Genomic DNA, 19,499 nt, shown 5'->3' with positions numbered 1-19,499 from the left:
AACTCCCACCTATTCAGCTTCACAGACCCACCCTGGTAGCAACCTCAGCATTTTATATTTTTCATCCTACTTAGTATGTTATAGTGAGGTTTACCAGTATATACACTCCATCACCGACTCTAAGATACCATCAATTAAAGATGAAATATTATTTTAAATGTCACTAAAAAGAGAAGTTGCCAAACTCAAATGCCATCAATTATCATGCAAGCCCCAATTTTCACAGACTTTAAAATGTGAAGTGCACACACACACACACACACACACACACACACACACACACACTGTGTTTTGGAATCTATAAAGTCAGCCATTTAGATTGAAATAAAATCAGAAGTGTGTACATAAAATATGGTAGTGTTCTCTTGTGTATTTTATGATTATCAATAAAGGCTTAACTTAACTTTGGAAATGACAAACTCAGACTAGAGCTTTGAGAACTTGAGCTAGCTACATCATACCTTTTCTTCTCTTTCTCCTTTGACGATGCTTTCTTTGTGCAGCCATTGGCTTTTCCAGTCGTCCAGGCTTAATTCTGTCTGCATCTTTTTGGCCTGTCCTTCTTCATTGCTATAAAAGGGAGAAATTCTCTGCCTGACTAGGATGCTTTAGCTGAAGCCAAAAAGGAGAAATACTGTGATGACATAGTGTATAAACAACAGCATGACTCCCCCTGATGTTCTTTTCCCAAACAAAGAGAGGTGAATTTTCTCTATTCTCTGCCTATTTTCCTAGTTTTTTTTAAGTGATAAATTCCTTGCATTTCATTTGCATGATTCCTGACAAACCCCTGAAGATATCAAGATGATTTTTCATAATCGTCTCCCTACTCTTGGTCAGTAACTTGGATAAGAGGGTCCTCCAGGTTTTCTGGCTGCCTCTAATTCAGTATAGATACTTGAGTTTGAGACCAAGATTCTGAAATCACCGGGACATAAATCATACTTGGGATCTGAAAGTGAATGTCATTACTGTACAGAAGGAAAGAAGAGGGTGGACCGAGTAACATCAAAGGAGAAATTGCTCTCTGAGAAGTCAGAAGAAAAGCAGGCTCACAGAATTGCAACGAAAGGGATGTTGAAAGAAGAGGAAAATCACTGGTCAAATGATGCATACTAACCAAATATGATTTAGAATAAATATCTCCATTAGATTCAGAAATTGTGAAACTTAGGAGTATTGTATGAGCCACTGCACAGGTTGGTAGGCATGCTTTACAGAACAGTTAACAAGGACGTTTCTGTCTGATCTCAGGACCAGACTGTATATCTCTCTTTGGGAGACTTTGGTAGTGTCCTGTCTACAGTCTCTTTTGTCCCTCATCTTCTCTTTAGGAGAGGGACTGGCTGCCCATAGCCCAGGGAACATGCCTTGAGCAGGCGAGAGCAGACACCTGCTTTATATGGTTGACTTCCTGTGCCAGGGGAAACGCACCATTCAGTAATCACCTGACCACACCAGAGCCAATGCTGGCAAAACCCTACCGCTTGCCCTATTTTCTCACATTCCTTTTCAGTAGGTGCTACAACACTCTGCCTGCAAATTTGCCCTGAGCATACATATTGTTTCCTAGGATTAGTTCGTTTTTTTTGTTTTTAAACAGGAAAGAGGTTTAAAATCCTTTCTTTTCTTTTTTTTTTTTTTAACGTTTATTTATTTTTGAGACAGACGGAGCATGATCGGGGGAAGGACAGAGAGAGAGGGAGACACAGCATCAGAAGCAGGCTCCAGGCTCCGAGCCATCAGCTCAGAGCCCGACGCGGGGCTCGAACTCACGGACCGCGAGATCGTGACCTGAGCCGAAGTCGGACGCCCAACCGACTGAGCCAGCCAGGCGCCCCTAAAATCCTTTCTTGAGGCACATGGGTGGCTCAGTCAGTTAACTGTCCGACTTCGGCTCAGGTCATGATCTCTTGGTCTGTGGGTTCGAGTCCTGTGCCAGGCTCTGTGCTGACAGCTCAGAGCCTGGAGCCTGCTTCAGATTCTGTGTCTTCCTCTCTCTCTGCCCCCCTCCCTGCTCAGACTCTATCTCTCTCTCTCTCTCAAAAATAAATAACATTAAAAAAAATTTTTGTAATTATTTTTTAGCCAAAAACTGTACTTGGTTATGACCATGTTGTGGTTTTTCTGGTGATTTTTATCGGTTCCTCTGAATATCTTGGACATCCACACTTCTGCTATCGCGTATGAAATCCTCAGTTTCTCAGCCAGTATGGCCATTTGTAATTATGAATTCTTACTAGCTTCCAACACTAGGATCAGCGTATGATTAACCCTGAATTGTCAGTATTTATTCTTGACCTCCTTCCCATTCTCACATTGATCCTTCTGGCTGTAGCAACTCCCATTTGATCCCAGATCGTCTGTATTCTACTGACCTAGCAAAGCTAAATGCTTCCTGACATTTTTGGGCTTACTCGTAAGTCAGGCCTCTAATCTGTATGGTTTTTGTAAATGATATGCCTTTTTTCTTCCTGAATTTAAAAATTAAAAACAATTCAAAGAACAATTCATATAATACACTTCTTTAAGTTACTTCCCATTATAAAGTAATTCTAATTATATATAGCTTACAAAAGAGTCAGAAAAAAAATACAGGAAAGGAAAAAATTATGGTTATACCACTCCAGTATTTTGACATTTAACATTATTGAAATTAATTTATTTCTAGTCAGAGATATTTTTTTAATTTTTTTTATATTTTTGACCCATATCATACACATAATTTTGTATCATGATTTCTTCACTAAGGGACATGTTTCTAAAGAGAAATATTGGTAAGTAAATATAAACAAAGTTAAGTGAGGTTTCACTACAATAACAGAACCCCAAATTTTATAACACATTATAATTTTCAAACCCTTTCACACACATAACTTTTTAAGCCACCTTACTTTACTTATGGAATTTTTAACCATAACCCGCTGACGGTTATAAATATTGTTAACATTGATTGCGAGAAATACACTCTTCAAAGATAATATCCAGGGGCGCCTGGGTAGCTCACTCGGTTGAGCGTCCACCTTTGGCTCAGGTCATGATCTCACGGTTTGTGAGTTGGAGCCCCGGGTTGGGTTCTGTGCTGACAGTTCAGAGCCTGGAGTCTGCTTCAGATTCTGTGTCTCCCTCTCTCTGCCGCTCCTCTGCTCACGCTCTCCCTCCCTCTCTCTTTCAAAGGTAAATAAACATTTAAAAAAATAATATCCAGAAAATTATGTTATCCTTTTCTTATTTGGCTTCCTGAACTTATCTTGTGCTAATTCAGTACACAATATTTACTAAAATATACAATATGTACTTATTTATTATTACTTATAGTATTTACTTATGTATATACTAAAGTGTTGCCTTATATCTGATCATAGAAAGTTGGAAATTCTTGTGACTATTCATTTTTACCTATACAATTATGATGCATCATTTGTCAAGACAGAATTTAGAAAAAAAGAGAAGTGTTATGCTAACACATTGATGTTTCCATTTTCCAGTAATTACAGTGTATGTCTGTCCATATGAAGTTTATTGCCTCAAACTTTTTGGTCCCCATTTACATGACAATATAAAAATAGTTTCAGGGGTACCTGGGTGGCTTGGTCAGTTAGGCGTCTGACTTCGGCTCAGGTCTTGATCTCAGGGTCCGTGAGTCTGATCCCTGCTTAGGGCTCTGTGCTGACTGCTCAGAGGCTAGAGCCTGCTTGGGATTCTGTGTCTCCCTCTCTCTCTGCCCCTCCCCCACTCATGTTCTGTCTCTCTCTGTCTCTCTGTCTCTCTGTCTCTCAAAAATAAATAAATGTTAATAAATTTAAAAAATAGTTTCAAAAATGATAAAATCAGTTCTATCAGCCTGTCTTCTCATTAGCTTTGTTACAGTCCATGATCCTCTGCTCCTCGGAAAGACCAAGCATTACAGTCCAAGACTCTTTCTGAAGTGTTAATGCCTACTCCCTACTGAGCATATTTTGAGCAGTATTTCCATGATTATTACCTCTTCATTTAACTTGTTAATCATTTAAAGTTATACAAATCAAATATCTAGCTCCTAAGTCAAACTGATGTGTCTTAATGAAATCTCTATATTTATTGAAAATAATTAGATACCTTAATTCAGCAAACTGTATTTTAAAATTTCTTCTAAACTGTTTGGCTCTTATAGTATAGATTCTGCCGGGGTGACTAGAAATATCCTATTATGGTTGAAATACTAAGCAAAAACTCAGCTGCTGCTGGAAAATGACAAAAATGCCCCCTTTCGTTTAAATAAATTGCAAACACTTCCAATGCACAACTTATGTAAACTTGAAAAATGGAAAATATTTGTGCATCTCGTAAGCTCTTTTGAAACAGAGAGACAGGATTAAACATCACTTCCCTCCATATGTGGTGTGACATTTTTGTTTTGTTCCAAGTTACTTTTTGTGTGACTCTGGAGTTTGTAAACATGCCATAAAATTTGGTAATTACATAATGATGATTTCATGGTTCTTCACTTAGTGTAAAGGTGGCTAGACAGGGCAGCAAAATTGATTTTCTTTTGTACCTTTGTGGTAAGAAACAAAAGGAAATTGAATGCAAAATCTGCATTAAGACTATATTAGAATTATAACTCAACAATCTGTTACACATGAAATGAAAACCAGGTGCAGCCAAGTGTTAGTTATTGTGCTATGATATTCAGCCAGTGGGCTACGTTCACACAACCCTTTGTTTAACCCATGCCTTGTTTTGTTACCCGTAATGTTCCAAATGTATATGACCTGAAACTATCTCTTGTCTCCTCTTGCCAAAGGTGCTCAGAGACATGACTGTCTCTAGGCAAAATCAGGAAGTAGGTGAATCTTGTGTTCATTCCCTACCCTCTTGCGATGACAGTCGCACTTGAGATCCTCTCCACCTGCCTGTCCCCGAGTACCTACTCCAGTTGCTTATTGCTCTGGATTTACCCTCTGTTTTCCAGGGGGCTCATGCTGTTTCTTGGGATTGGACAATCCCTCTTTGATTGTGTAATTGCCCTGCTCAAAAAATATCCCATGCCTCCCTAAGAGGAGCCAGACAATCAAGGTTCTCCCTCCTTTTCTTTTGACTCTGAATTCCCACTACCCCACCCCCCACCACAATGTTCTACTGCAGATGAGTCACCCACCTTGCCCTTTTTATTTCTTTGTCTTTTCCATGCTATTCCTTTTGTCTGAGCCGGCCTCCATCTCTCATCTCCATCTATGGAAATCCTAATGGTCTTTCAAGGCTCCACTCATCTCTACATCTTCCACATGCTTTCCCTGGTCACCCCCAGCCTCTCTCCTCTATCCCTCACCCATCCATACCACTCAGATGGCTCTCACCACGTGTTGCTTTGTTTTATAATATTCATGTATGTGTCTTGTCTCCAGGCACTGTGCTGGATACTTTACAAACGTAATCTCATTTAAATTTCACAACAATCTGATGAGGTACGTATTAACCATTTAACAGCTGAGGAAACTGAGGTTGAAACAGGTTAAATAATTTGCCCAAGGTCACACTGCCAGAAATAACAGAGCTAAGACTTGAACCTAGGTCCAAAATATATATTCTTTCCACAAAACCATATTGCCATCTATTCAGTTCTTTTCCATCTTCTGAAAGATGGATGGAGGTTTCAGATGTAGGTAGAAGCCAGCTTAGGCTTCCTGATTATCAAATGCATATTCAACAAAAAGGTAGAGTTTATTGATAATTACTGTGTTCCTAGTTGGGGCTGATTTGTTAACTATAACCCACAAGAAATTCAAGTAATAGGTGAGAGAAAAAGTCCTTACCTAATGTTGTCAGGACAAATAAACGTAGCACGAGAAGAGAATGTTCAAGATAATTGGTCATTCAAGAAATGATAAATGAATGATAAATGAATGATAAATGCTATCAAGAAATGATAGCATTGGTCTCCGAGCACTATTGGAAAATAAGTCCAAGGAAAAGGGGAAAACATGAGGTTGACTAGGAAAGGCATCCTATAAGTCCCCTAGGATTTAAACAGTCTCGGGTGGTTAGGAGGCTGAAGGTATGATTTCATCTTAAACTCACAAACTAGCAATATCTCTATGGAGTATAAAGCCCATTCTTCTCATTCTGCCTCTGGTGTAACATCTTGAATAAGTTAGGGGAAAGAAGGTTAGTGTTTCTAAGAAAGAGTTCTATGCCCAATGGGCAATTTATACAACTGCCCTCTCCAGGATCTAGAACCACGGAGTATCAGCTGCACCCCAGATAGGCCCGTTCTGGGGAGTCTTCAGCCTGGACCCAGCCTCCTGTCTGTCACATGGCATAGGCCCCATCTTGGGAAAATTTTAGACTTAGGATCTCTTTTTGACACCACGACATTTGTTTCTCCCGAGGGGGAGAAAGCCTATCTTTATCTCTGCTCTGTTACTCTCTTCTTATTTTCCAATCCCCTACCTTGTCCTAATATCAGTTGCATGTTTCTTTAACATGAGTGAGACGCAGTTATCATTACACATGTATTCTCAGTGCACTTCTGTTAACTTCTGAAAGTCATCTCAACTTTGCTTGCAAACTCTGTTTCCATTTCTGTGTGCTCCCAATATGCCAGTCCCATTCGTATACAGCTCTACACTTTTGTTCTTTATACCAATCTTAATAACAATTTTAAAATTGGGAAAAATAATGCATGTAATCTAAGCTTGACTATAGCAGGGCATACTGAACTTCAGACCCTATCTTGGAAAGCCTGAGAATTTCCATTTCAGTTATGTGCTAAATCTGAGGAATTCAATGAGCCCAGTAGGAAAACTACCTTCACCGACACTGGAGAAAATTCAAGCACAAAACAACTCTCTCTTTTCTCTGAAGTTTTTATGATTTTTCTTGTCTTCTACTAAAGTCCTCAAAGTTCATTCATTTTTTTTGTTTTTATTTTGTGATGATTATAGACTCATGGGATGTTGCAAAAGAAATGTACAAGGAGGCCCTGTGTACCCTTCATCCCATTTCTCCCAATGGTTATATATTATATAATTATAGTGTACTATCAAAGCCAGGAAATTGACATTGGTCTGATTTACTTTCAAATAAAAAAAAAAAAAGCTAACCTGATAACAACCTAGTCCATTTTCCTTCCACATTCCGTTTATACTCACAAGCAGTAAACAGACAGACAGTGTTGGAAAACACAAGATGGTATGATAGGGGTGTCTGGGTGGCTCAGTTGGTTAAACGTCTACTTTGGCTCAGGTCATGATCTCATGGCTAGTGGGTCTGAGCCCTGCATCAGGCTCCGTGCCGACAGCTCAGAGCCTGGAGCCTACTTCGGATTCTGTGTCTCCCTCTCTGTCTCTCTCTGCCCCTCCCCCACTCACGCTCTGTCTCAAAAATAAATAAAACATTAAAAAACGTTTAAGTTCAAAAATGAAGGTGACGTGACCAGACGTGCACAGAAAAAGTTCTCCCACATTGCTAGAGATGATCATCAGGTGTCATGCAGACCCTCAGTCAGTGTCATAGGTAGTGGAAGGCAGCCTGCATCAGAAGACATGGGCTACAATCTAATTCTGCCTCTAAATATGTGACCTTTAGCAAATCACTTGACCTCTCCAAGCTTCAGGGTCTCCATCGATAAAATGGAGAAGCTATTTCTCCCGCCTACTCCGTAGGGTTTTTGTGAGGATTAGATGTGATATGTGTATGAAGAAAGGAGGTAGGCTGTGAATTAGCAGTCATGAAGTTTATTATTCTTTTCTGAAACTACTGCCAGTTACAGAAGTTTAGTTTTTCAAAGGTGAGAGTGTATTCTTAGAAGTACACTTAGAACGAAAGCAGCTCCTGATTAACTACAAGGTCTAAAATTTCCCTCATGTGTAAATGACCTTGCCTTTCTACCATTCTTAGTAGGACAGGCACTAGCAGTACATCGGACAAGCACACTGCCCCTTATTACCTACACACCCCTGAGGCATACCACCTATTTTAAAATAAATGTTTCTTAACATTTCCTTCTAAAAGGGCGAATGCATTTTAAGTAGCTTTTATTTTTATCCTGACCACAGGATTTATTCTTCCTTTTTTTTTTTCATCCACGAGATGTACAATAGGTGCTCTTGACAATAGTGAGAAATCATAAGGATACCAGATTAGACAGAGGATGGTTTATGAAGTAGATATGGAAATCATCCAAACTGCATTGTTCCTTGGTTTGTCTGGATATATAATATAACCTCCTAACTCGCTGGTGGATTCTGATGTGTGGGTAGTAAAAATGCTAGTCTTGGCAGTAAGAATGGAAAAATGTATAGGATAAAATAAACTTAAATCGCGGAAAGTAAAGATAAAAGTATTTGTGTGGACTGAATGTTTTGGGCACCGAGATAAAAGTGTTTTAAGATTTGATTTCTCCCCTTTCCTCCCTGTATACAGGCTGGCATGGCTCTGACCTATGACCCCACAGCTGCCATACAGAATGGGTAAGTAGACCACATTTTCTCTATTTTAATTGCTAAGGTATCTTTGATCTCTGAAATCAGTACTGAAGAAAAATGTTCAAAACTGTCTTTCTTTTGTTTTAAATCTTTAAGGAGAAAGTGTAAACCAAACATGTCTCACCACTGTAACAGACAGAGTCAAGTTAGTGACCTGGTGATTGTGTCTTTGCTCTTCATTTGAATAAGCATCTAGAAATTTTGTAGCCTCTTACTTAGAATAAGTCACAGAGTCTAGGATTCCTCCTTTGAAAAATAAAACTTAAACTACATGATCTGACCTCTCAAAAATTCTGTAATTCTGAGTATCTTTGGTTGAACTCACTTTCCAGTATCTTCTCTTTGCGTTGGCTGTCCTGCAATTGACAATAATTATTCTTTGGTTGGTTGGTTATTTTTATTTTCACAGCCTTCTATCTTGGATTTCTCCACGGCTTTCAGTTTTCTGTCTTACACTCTCATTAAATAATCAGAATGAAGACCTCATTTAAGATCAGTGTAGAGGATAAAAGAATGCAAACTGTTTTCTATTTGGTCAGCTGCCTCGAATGAAAATCTGTGGGATGTTGAAAGGATTTAAATATCTTCTGTTCTGATAGTTATTCATTTAGGCAATCATTTATTCATTCATTCAGTAAACATCCAGTGGGTATGCCAAGCAGAGTGCTCTGCTCTCCAGACTTAAAAGACAGTATCTGAGACAGGGCTTTTGCCTCAAGGAACTCATAGTCTACCCTCCCATAAAAGAGTAAACATGGATGGTAGGCTAAGGGAGGAGTCTAGTCCTTTCTCTCTTGTTGATTAAAACTCCTCTCTAGGAGTGAAATTTAAGGGTTTATCCAATAAGCATTTTCTTATTTCCAATAAGGCACCATAAACTTGGTGAGTAGAAAGAAGAAATAGAGAAGAACGTCCTCAAGAATCATATTGTATATTTGCAAAAATAAAATAGTTAACTCAAAAGGTACAGAACGAGGCCTTATATGCTAAGTGACGGTGACAGAAAACAGGTGTTCTAATGGAAGGAAATAACACGTATTAAACACATACCATGCACCAAGTAGTTTATATTTGTAACTTAACATGCATTGTTTCAGAGTCAAATGCATGTAAAAATATGTGGAGTTACAGTAGAAATGTATATACATAAATGGAAAATAGAAATAATAATTGAATGAATATGTTCACTAACCAGATTCAACAAGTGCTAATATTTTGCATACTATATATGTACATATGTTTCCATCTGTAATATTTAGCCATATATCTATTATATGAATAATTGAATAATTGAATAATGAATAATATGAATATATGAATAATAATTATATGCATAATGAATAGTATTATTATATAATAATTGAATATGTTCACTAACCAGATTCAACAGGTGCTAATATTTTGCATACTGTATGTTCCCATCTGTAACATTTAGCCATACATCTATTATAAAGTCCTTCTTACTCAAAGCTCTTTGTGAAGGATTAGATATACAGCAGTGACTTAGGCCTGGACCAGAGTGGAGGATGACACTCCCTCTGCATCGCTTCAATCAATGGTCTTTCCGGTGCATAATTTAAAATCTGACTGTCTTCTCTAAAGACGTAATTTTCCAAGTATTCTTGCTGATTTATCAGAAACCTAAAGAGAAAACTAAAGGTATTTCAGTTCCTAATCTGAGCAGCCAAAGGGGAGCTTTGGGGAGTGCCATGTTAGAGGCTATGAGGACACAGTAGTACACAGTGAACATCTCTCCCTCCTGCAGGACTTTAACCTCACATTTCAAGCCACTGCCCATGTGCCATAATGATTGCAGGTACATCTGTCCACCTTAATCACCCTCTCTATGACATATCTTTATCTGTACCTTATATTAACTGCAACACGGTATCCTTCACATGATTGGAAGAGTTGCAAAAATGGCTCACCCTTTTTCGCTGCCCACTTAAGCGTTTCCAACAGTGAATATTTCCCTCATGAAACACATTTTAGTTAAGATGCTGAGGATACCCATCTTCCCGATTTTATCGTCTGATCTACTCTCATTGATAAAGAACCATATGCCATCAATTAGTCTTTTTCTTCAATCCCTTCATGTCCACTGAATATTCCTTTCAGGCTATAGAAATGCTCAAGTCTTGGGGCGCCTGAGTGGCTCAGTCGGTTGAGCGTCCGACTTCAGCTCAGGTCATGATCTCACGGCTTGTGAGTTTGAATCCCGCGTCAGGCTCTGTGCTGACAGCTCGGAGCCTGCAGCCTGCTTCAGATTCTGTGTCTCCCTCTCTCTCTCTGCCCCAACCCACTCACATTCTGTCTCTGTCTCTCTCAAAAATAAATAAACATCCAAAAAAAAATTTTTTTAAAGAAATGCTCAAGTCTTTTCCACCTGTAGAGGGAGTAGAAGAAAACCATTCTTTCATACCAATGACATCACTTCTAGTGACCTCGCTAATTTAGCCTTCTCTTCACTGCTAAACAACTTCAGTTGTCTGTATGCAGGGTCTTCCCATATTCTTTTCTTTTTTTTTTATGTTTATTTCTTTTTGAGGGGGCAGGGGAGGAGCAGAAAGAGAGAGACTGAAGCGGGCTCCCTGCTGACAGCGGAGAGCCCAATGCGGGACTTGAACTCATGAACCATGAGATCATGACCTGAGCTGAAGTTGGAGGCTTAACCAAATGAGCCACCCAGCCGCCCCCTTCCCGTATTTTTTTTCAGATGCCTATTAAATTATGAAGTCTCGTTTCAAACTTGACTGGGATTTCCCTTGCTAATGCTCCCAGTGATGTCCAAATGTGTCTGTTGTGACTGACACCCTTTTAGTTCTTCTATCATTTGAAATCTCACTCCACTCAACTCGTTGTTGGTACCATTTATACCTTTTTGGCAATTTCTTATCTCATGGGTCCCATAGCTCCATTCCCTGCTGATCCTGCTTGCTCTGTACTCCTTTTTACTCCCTTGGCCTCTTCTGATTCTTCCTCTTTTGCCCACTTTTACTAATCTTTCTCAGGATGTTGTCTTTTTCCTGTTTGATCTCATCCATTCCTCTTGCTTTGGGGACCTTAAAACACGCAAGCTGACACTTAAAGTTCGTAAGGAGATGCAGGGCACTATCACCTGTGTTTCTAACTGCTTATTAGGTAATATTACTCTTGGATATCTTTGTCTATCCCAAACTGAGATCATTAACTTTATCAGTGCTTCCTAATACAAGCCAAACAAGTTCAAATGACAACCAAATATGAAATTTACTTGTTCTTTTTTTTTAATAATTCACTTTAAGAATTTCTTAAGTGTATTTATTTATTTTGAGAGAGAGTAAGTGTGAGTGGGGAGAGGCAGAGAGAGAGAGAGGGAGAGACAGCATCAAAAGTAGGCTTTGCACACTGTCAGTGTGGAGCCCGACATGGGGCTCTATCTCATGAACCGTAAGTTCATGACCTGAGCTGAAATCAAGAGTCCACAGCTTAACCGGCTGAACCACTTGGGCACCCCATTCGTAATTCACTTTAAAGCCATTTAGGCCATCAACTCCAGTTTCTGGGTTCTCTCTTTTATAATATTCTTAATGATAAAATTGGTCACTAAGACTTAATTCAATTTACCTTTAAACTATATCTTTACCCCAGCACTTGCTTCTTGCCACTGGTTGGGTTTATTCGATCATCTTCCCTACCTGTACTAACCTTTTACCTGTCTCTAGTATAGCTCACCTGTAAAACATTTTCATATTGTTTTTTGAATATTTAAAAAAAATCAAAATGTAGGGGCAGCTGAGTCACTTAGTTGGTTAAGCTTCCAAGTCTTGGTTTTGGCTCAGGTCATGATCTCACAATTTTGTGAGTTTGAGCCCCGCATTGGGCTCCGCACTGACAGTGTGGAACCCACTTCAGATTCTCTCTCTCCCTCTCTCTCTGTCCTACCCTGCTTGGTCAGTCAGTCTCTCTCTCTCTCTCTCTCTCTCTCTCTCTCTTTCTCAAAATAAATTTTATTTATTTATTTATTTATTTATTTATTTATTTATTTACTTACTTATTTTTAAGCAACAGGCAAAATTTGTTAGAATCTAAGATTAGAAAGGAAGAATAGTAGGAAAGCTCTCTTTACACAGAGGGGACATTCAAAAGTGAGTGCTCCATAAATAAAAAAAACTTTAACAAATAAGTAAATAAAAACAGACAATAAAAATGTAATCACAGCAATCACCTCCCTGCCTGGTTTAAAGCATTAGGCAGAGTTTAAACTGTAGAACAAAACTCAGACTTCCAAGAATGGCACCGAAAAATCCACAAAACAAAAACAGAAACAAAAACAAATCCGTGATTTGGTTCCTAAAAATCACGTGAACCTTCTGTGAACCTTCCAGGACATTCCATGCTACTTGACACTTTTGTGTCTTGTTGCTCATGGAATTATATCTGCCCCCAAGATAATAGTGATTTCCTTTCTTCCTTCCTTCCATCTTTCCTTCCACCCTTCCTTCCTTCCTTCCTTCCTTCCTTCCTTCCTTCCTCTCTTTCTTTCCGTCTGTCTTTTTTTTCAATACTACTTTCCCTTAAAAGGCACATCAAATGATTCCAGGTAGAACTACTTACACGATTAGTCATAAGAGAAACCGTATAAGCAGTGGTTAAGAGAGCACACTCCAGAATCAGGCTGTTGATACGCACATCCAAACTCTGTCATTCACCAGACATGGGCAAGTTGTTTGTGCTTCAGTTTGCTCCTCTGTGAAATGGAGAAGACAGTAAGGCTTTGTAAGGATTAAAGGAACTCTGTATGGTACACTGTAATCATCAGTGTAAATATTGATGTTATTGTTGCACTATATTTCATATTACCATGGTATGTTTGCAGTCTTTTTTTACCGTGTAGCCATTGACACAGTATGTATTTCCCTGCCGGACTGTTAACTCAGTGAAGGCGAGTTGCATGCTTTGTTCATCTTTATAGACTGTTTAAACCCAGTATTGTGCTAAATCAGAAATAGGAAATGTAACCAATGACATCTGCTTGGCCCCAGCAAATCGGTATTAGAGAAGCCATTCCCCTTTTCAGCACCAACTTACTCTGTCCCCATGTAACACTTTAATCTGATTCTCTTTAAGTATCAGCCTCTCGTTTCACCCAAAGTTTGCAAACCGCCCATGAATTTATCACATCTTGAGTTAAGAATGGAGTTTTAGAAGGCTTAGACTGTCCATTGTGTTGTTGGTAACAAGAAGACAGAAATTTTATATGATGAAATGGGAAGAATAGGAAAATTGTAGTAAATTAACCTTACTCATTTGATACTTCATATAGAGGACTTTTAAAGTGCTTTGTTCATCTTTGGTTTTATTGCCTCATAGGATGACATTTTAATAATAGGGAATACTAGAACAATAATTTCTAAGCATGTAAGATGTCAAGATAACCACAAGTGTGTTCCCAGCCTACCATCCTTTGAGTTAGCATTAACATGTGCATCTTGGAGGTGTGGAAGTGGATCTAGAAAACTTACTCAGCTCATTAAGGGATCCAATATGAATGTCCAGGATAGAGTAGGCCACTCTCTAGTCACATTTCTGTATCCGATCATGCTGGCAGCCTAACTCAGAGAGCCGTCACTTTACAGATAGAGAAATGTCTCCTGCTGTAGGAAGGAAACTGGTCTCATTTTACATAAGACGATCAGTATCTAGAGATACAGTTGTAACTTACTCTAATCCGGTTAACATTCTTAAACGTTGCTTAATGCTGACTCAGTTTAATTCAACATTTTTTTCTTTTGAATGTCTTTCTATTACACTGTTTAAAATCATTTTAGTGATGCAAATTTGAAAAGGAAAAATCTTACATTATAGCAGAGACAAGATACAATACAAATGATACTGTGATAGAAGCCCAAGGTACTATGAGATTTATGTATAAACTTTAATTTCTACAAAATCTTTCTGAAAGAATAAGAAATAGTGGCAGTAATTCTCTGTCACAAGAAATAGTGACAGTAATTCTCTGGGGGGGGGGGCACTGAGGTACTACAACATAGGAGAGAGAGAGAGATACTTATTTTTCACTGTTTATATTTTTATATTCTTTTCAAAAAGAAAAATAAAATTAATGTCATAGAACCACAAGGAAGAGGCATTTGTGTTCTAATGAGGTAATAGGAAGGCTTATTGATGGAACATTGACATGAGCGTTTCCTCTTCGAGATGTCCCATGTCACAGCTAAGGAACATATTTTATGATCCTGTGTTTTTCTGTACAGAGGGAAATTGTACTCACTGTACTAAGCCTTAGAGTTTTCTGAGTATGTGGCTGGGTTGTAGGCAGTAGCTTAAATTGTGTTGAGAGTCAAATATGCTCTGAATTCCATAACCTCTGCATTAATACAGCAACATGACATTGAACTAAATGCTCCACGTTGAGCTCAAGTTTAGCTAATGAGGAACAAACGTGTAAATAGCAACCATGGTGGATCTACCCTGTTTGAATTTAGACGGTAGAAAATGTCAGTTCTGTCATCTGCTTGAATCTATCCAAATTATCACTTAAAAAAAAATTAGTTCAATGTCTCATCTGTGAAAGGCTTTAAAGTTTATAGGGAAGACATGTCTGGATCACAATGGAAAAATGAAATCTGAGTACTTTTTACTCCAGGCTAACTTACAAGAATAAAATTACCTATTCTTCTTTCAGAGCCGTCTGGCATAACTCTACAGTTTGTTATTACTACTGCCCTATTGCTTTTTTAGCAGTCCAATCTGAAATTCCATCACTTTCAAATAGGAGTGGGGGAGGTGGGAAATAATCACTCCCCATATTCAAAATCCCATCTTTCCAGTGCCCTTTTCAGTAAGAGCCGCCGTGTAGAAGACCTCTCGGATTGTTTTATTTGAATAAAATGTATTCTTGGGAGAGACTTGGGGACAAAAAATGTTTTCTATAGCATTGGTTTGCCAGCTGTTGTATATGGGCATTTGATATTAAGTGATACCGAAACCTTATCTTATTACACTAGGAAAGGAATCTAATGTGAAGGATATGGTGGTATTACAATAAAAATGGCCAATAACGTATTAATCTTGCGCGATAGTGTTACCCTGAGGATAGTGTTCGTGGTTCTGACTCTAACAATATTGCCTGCGGACATGAAAGACGAGCCGGTGCTGTTTATTTCCGTGTGCAAATAGGATTTTGTGTGGGTTTCTACAGTAAAAAAACACTCTACCCTGGGGTTATTGATATATTCATGTTATTTTTATTGTCAGTGAAATAAGATTTCACCATATTACTACTGACGGCCAAATCCCTGAAGATGACTTTCCTGCAGGCAAGATAATGTCCTATTAGTGACCTAGACTTGCATGTTCTGAACTTCTGGAGCCCACTTGCTTTAAATGCCAGAGCACCAAGTAACTCTTCGCGTTCCTTAAAAATATAAAGTTTTGCAAAGGCCAGCTTAGCGTTCTATAGATAGATCATACTTAGTTAACTCTCTTAGCCACTGTGGCATTTGGTATTTTGTTCATATGACATCTCTCCAGAAGTGACTGGTTATTCCTAAGGCTAGGTTTCTCATCCTCAACACTGTGACATTTTGGACCAGATAATTTTTAGTGTGGGAGCTGCCCTGTGCATTGTAAGATACTTAGCAACATCCCAGACCTTTATCTACTAGAGGCCAGTAGCAGCCGACCCACACGCTTGTGACAACCAGACCTATCTCTAGATCCTGCCACCAAATGTTCCCTGAGGAGCAAAATTATTTCTAGTTTAGAACCACTGGACAAAGTGTGAAAGGAACACTTGTCATACACATAATGCCATGTGAATTTTGGGGAAAGATATATAGATAGATATATATATCTATAGATAGATAGATAGATAGATAGATAGATAGATATAGAGATAGATAGATAGATAGATAGATAGATAGATAGATAGATAGATAGATTAAATGAGTAAACTTTACTCATTTACTTTATATATCTTAAATGAGTAAACTTTTCCCAGGAAAACCATTTAAGAATTAATTCCCATTTTCTATAATAGCATTTTCAAGGCGTATATTATAAGATATAAAAACATGAAGTTACATATTTAGACTTAACTTCGCTTTGTTATTATGGCTAAAATATTCTGTCAGTCATCTCTTTCATGCTCCCCCATAAGATAACACCTATGCCTGGAGCATCTATTTGGATGTTGTTGTTGTTGTTGTTGTTGTTGTTGTTTTCTTTCATTTTTTTTTTCTTTCATTCTTTTTTAATGTCACAGGGAAGTGTTTTTAAACCCTAATAGATACATGGCAGGGACTAAGAAGAGGTGAAGAGACTGGGAACTCATCCTGCACTTCTCTCACAGAGCTTGGCTCTGTGCATTTTCTTTAGATATGGCACCTCTAAGCCGCCAGTGTGATAGCAGACTCTCTTAGGGTTTCCTGTCAATTCGTCCGGTTTATGTTTGGTCTTGGGAAGAGCTCATTGCAGAATATCAGAATTAGGGGATCAACACGGTGTGTTGAGTCTCTTCTGCCCAGTACATTTTCCATTCTAAGTGACTCTCCGACTTGAGTGGCAGGATTTGGAACTTGCTGGGAAGCATGAACTATAATTCTTATTTGATGGATAGGATTAGAGCAGATAGAACAAAATGCATTAAATTTTCCCCCAAGGGTTCCCTTTGTAAGTATCAGTTTACTTGGCTGTTTTCTTTAGGTTTTTGCTCTCTGTTCTCCCCATAAAATCCCCCATAAACTCTACCTGCCAATCCACTTCTCGTTGCCGTCATATTTAATACTTCAGTTGGTACATTTTATAAAATAAGCCAGCCACGCTCAAATGCGATGCACGATTCACTCCATTGGTGGAAGAGGCTGACACTGGGTTTCGGACAGAAATTAAACCACTGCATGGTAAATGAGAAACAAATGTTTGTAGAGCGATCATGGAGTAGTCATGGGTGGAGTGAGGTCATCATGAGCCCCGAATAAAGAATAGGTCCTTTGGTTCACTTCTTCATAAATCAAATCTGTCAAGGATAAGACCTAAAGGGGATTTTTAAATGCAATTCATGATTTTTGTAAAAAAGGACTTGTTTTCCCTAGTTACTAATACTATCCATGCTTAGAAAGTAAGTATCGATTAGGCCTCCACTGAGCATTTACTAATATGTGATGTTGGCTGCTCTTTGGGCTCTCACCCCTCAGCTTCCTATGGTTTCAGGGACCTATCTTCTATGCTCCTGCCATCTTGGTATTGGCCAAGTATTGGTATTGGCCGGTACTGTAATCACTACTTACTTCCCTAAGCTTCTCTGTATTCATTCATTCATTCATTCATTCATTCATTCATTCCAGCTATGGTTCTTTTTTTTTATTTTTTTTTTCAATGTTTATTTATTTATTTTTTTGAGAGACAAACAGCACCCGAGCAGGGGAGGGGCAGACACAGAGGGAGACACAGAATTCGAAGCTGTCAGCACAGAGCCTGACACAGGGCTCGAACTCACAAACCATAAGATCATGACCTGAGCTGAAGTCAGAGGTTTAACCACCTGAGCCACCCAGGCACCCTAACCTATGGTTCTTAAGTATCTCTTATGCCCCAGGCTCTCTTCTAGGCAACAAAGCCAGTATGTCCTCAACTTTGTTGAAGCTGACATCCTAGAGGGACAAAGAGTCAATAAGTACCTTGTGTTAGCTCCACTACCACTACCATCACAAAATACCATCGTTTAGGTTGCAGTAAACCACAAAAAATAAGTTTCTTACGGTTCTGGAGGCTAGAAGTCTAAGATCAAGTTCTGGCTGATTAGATTTCTGGTGAAGACTTTCTTCCTGGCTTGTAGATGGCTGCCTTCTCACTGTGTCCTCACCTGGCCTTTCCTCCATGCACGCTTGTGGAGAGAGAGAGCAAGTTCTTTGGTGTCTCTTCATATAAGGACACTAATCCTATTGGATCAGGGCCCCACGCTGTTGACCCCATTTAACCTTACTTTCTTCCAAAGTGGTTCCATCTCCAAATATAGACACACTGAAATTTAGAACTTCAACATATGCATTTTGGAGGGACACAGACATTCAGTCTTTAACATACCTAAATAAATTTTTAGAAATCACTACTTTGAATGGTGATAAGCATGATGGAGAAAAAAAGTAAATTACAGGCCAAGAATAGAGAGTTATTAGGTTGGAGATGGTGGTTGCTACTTTAGCTACTACAGGCCTCTCTGAAGATGAGAAAGTTGAGTGAGACCGATACTGAGAAAGAAGTAGCCTTAGGGAAACTTGTGGAAATGAGCATTGCAGGTAGAGGGAATTATAAGTTTAATGGCCCAAGATGGAGGTGAGAATAACAGAACCATGTGACAGAAGGTCAGTGTGGCTGGAACCTAGCTGGCTGGTTTAGAGGGTACGAGAAAAGTACTAGAGAGATAGGTGTTTGCCTGTTTGTACTAGCCCATACTAGGAATTCAGATTTTGTTTTCATTGCAATGAAAAGCCATTGGAAGATTTTAGGCTGATTAATGTACAGATAAGATACAATTTAAGTGGCTAAATGGAGAAACTCTAAGGAATGTTTTAGAATCTTACCGATCTTTGGTACACATTGTAAATGCTCGTTAATTTTTTTTTTGAAGTGAAAGGATGGTTGTTTACGTACACATCCATTGACTTTATTTAGAAGTCAGGTTTATTAGTATAATCTACATAGAGTATATAGTCACTATAGTGTACAGTTCGGTGAGTTCTTTTCTCTCAAATGTTTATTTGTTTATTTATTTTGAGAAGGGGAGAGCAGGGGAGAGGCAGAGGGAGAGGGAGAGAGAATCCCAAGCCGACTGCATGCTGTCAGCACAGAGCCTGACACAGGGCTCGAACCCACAAACTATAAAATTATGACGTGAGCCGAAATCAGGAGTCAGGTGCTTAACCAACTGAGCCACCTAGCATCCCCAGTCCTATGAGTTCTGACAAGCATAAAGTTGTAGAACCGCCAGACAATCAAGACAGAGCAGTCACATCATTTCCCAAAATTCCC

The 19,499-nt window shown here is 38.8% G+C and overlaps 1 protein-coding gene across 6 annotated transcripts in view; it reads left to right on the top strand.

Annotated features, from left to right (window-relative positions):
- The window catches only part of RBMS3 (RNA binding motif single stranded interacting protein 3), a 727,926-nt gene that overhangs the window by 585,600 nt on the left and 122,827 nt on the right, over positions 1-19,499 (top strand). For all 6 annotated transcript variants that reach the window (XM_047874915.1, XM_047874917.1, XM_047874913.1 and 3 more), the window contains exon 8: positions 8,407-8,453. In XM_047874915.1, coding sequence (XP_047730871.1) covers positions 8,407-8,453 — 47 coding nt within the window. The remainder of the gene's footprint in view (positions 1-8,406; positions 8,454-19,499) is intronic.

The sequence above is a fragment of the Prionailurus viverrinus genome, chromosome C2, assembly GCF_022837055.1.
Source record: "Prionailurus viverrinus isolate Anna chromosome C2, UM_Priviv_1.0, whole genome shotgun sequence".
NCBI lineage: Eukaryota > Metazoa > Chordata > Mammalia > Carnivora > Felidae > Prionailurus > Prionailurus viverrinus.
This window is presented reverse-complemented; position numbering and strand designations above follow the sequence as displayed.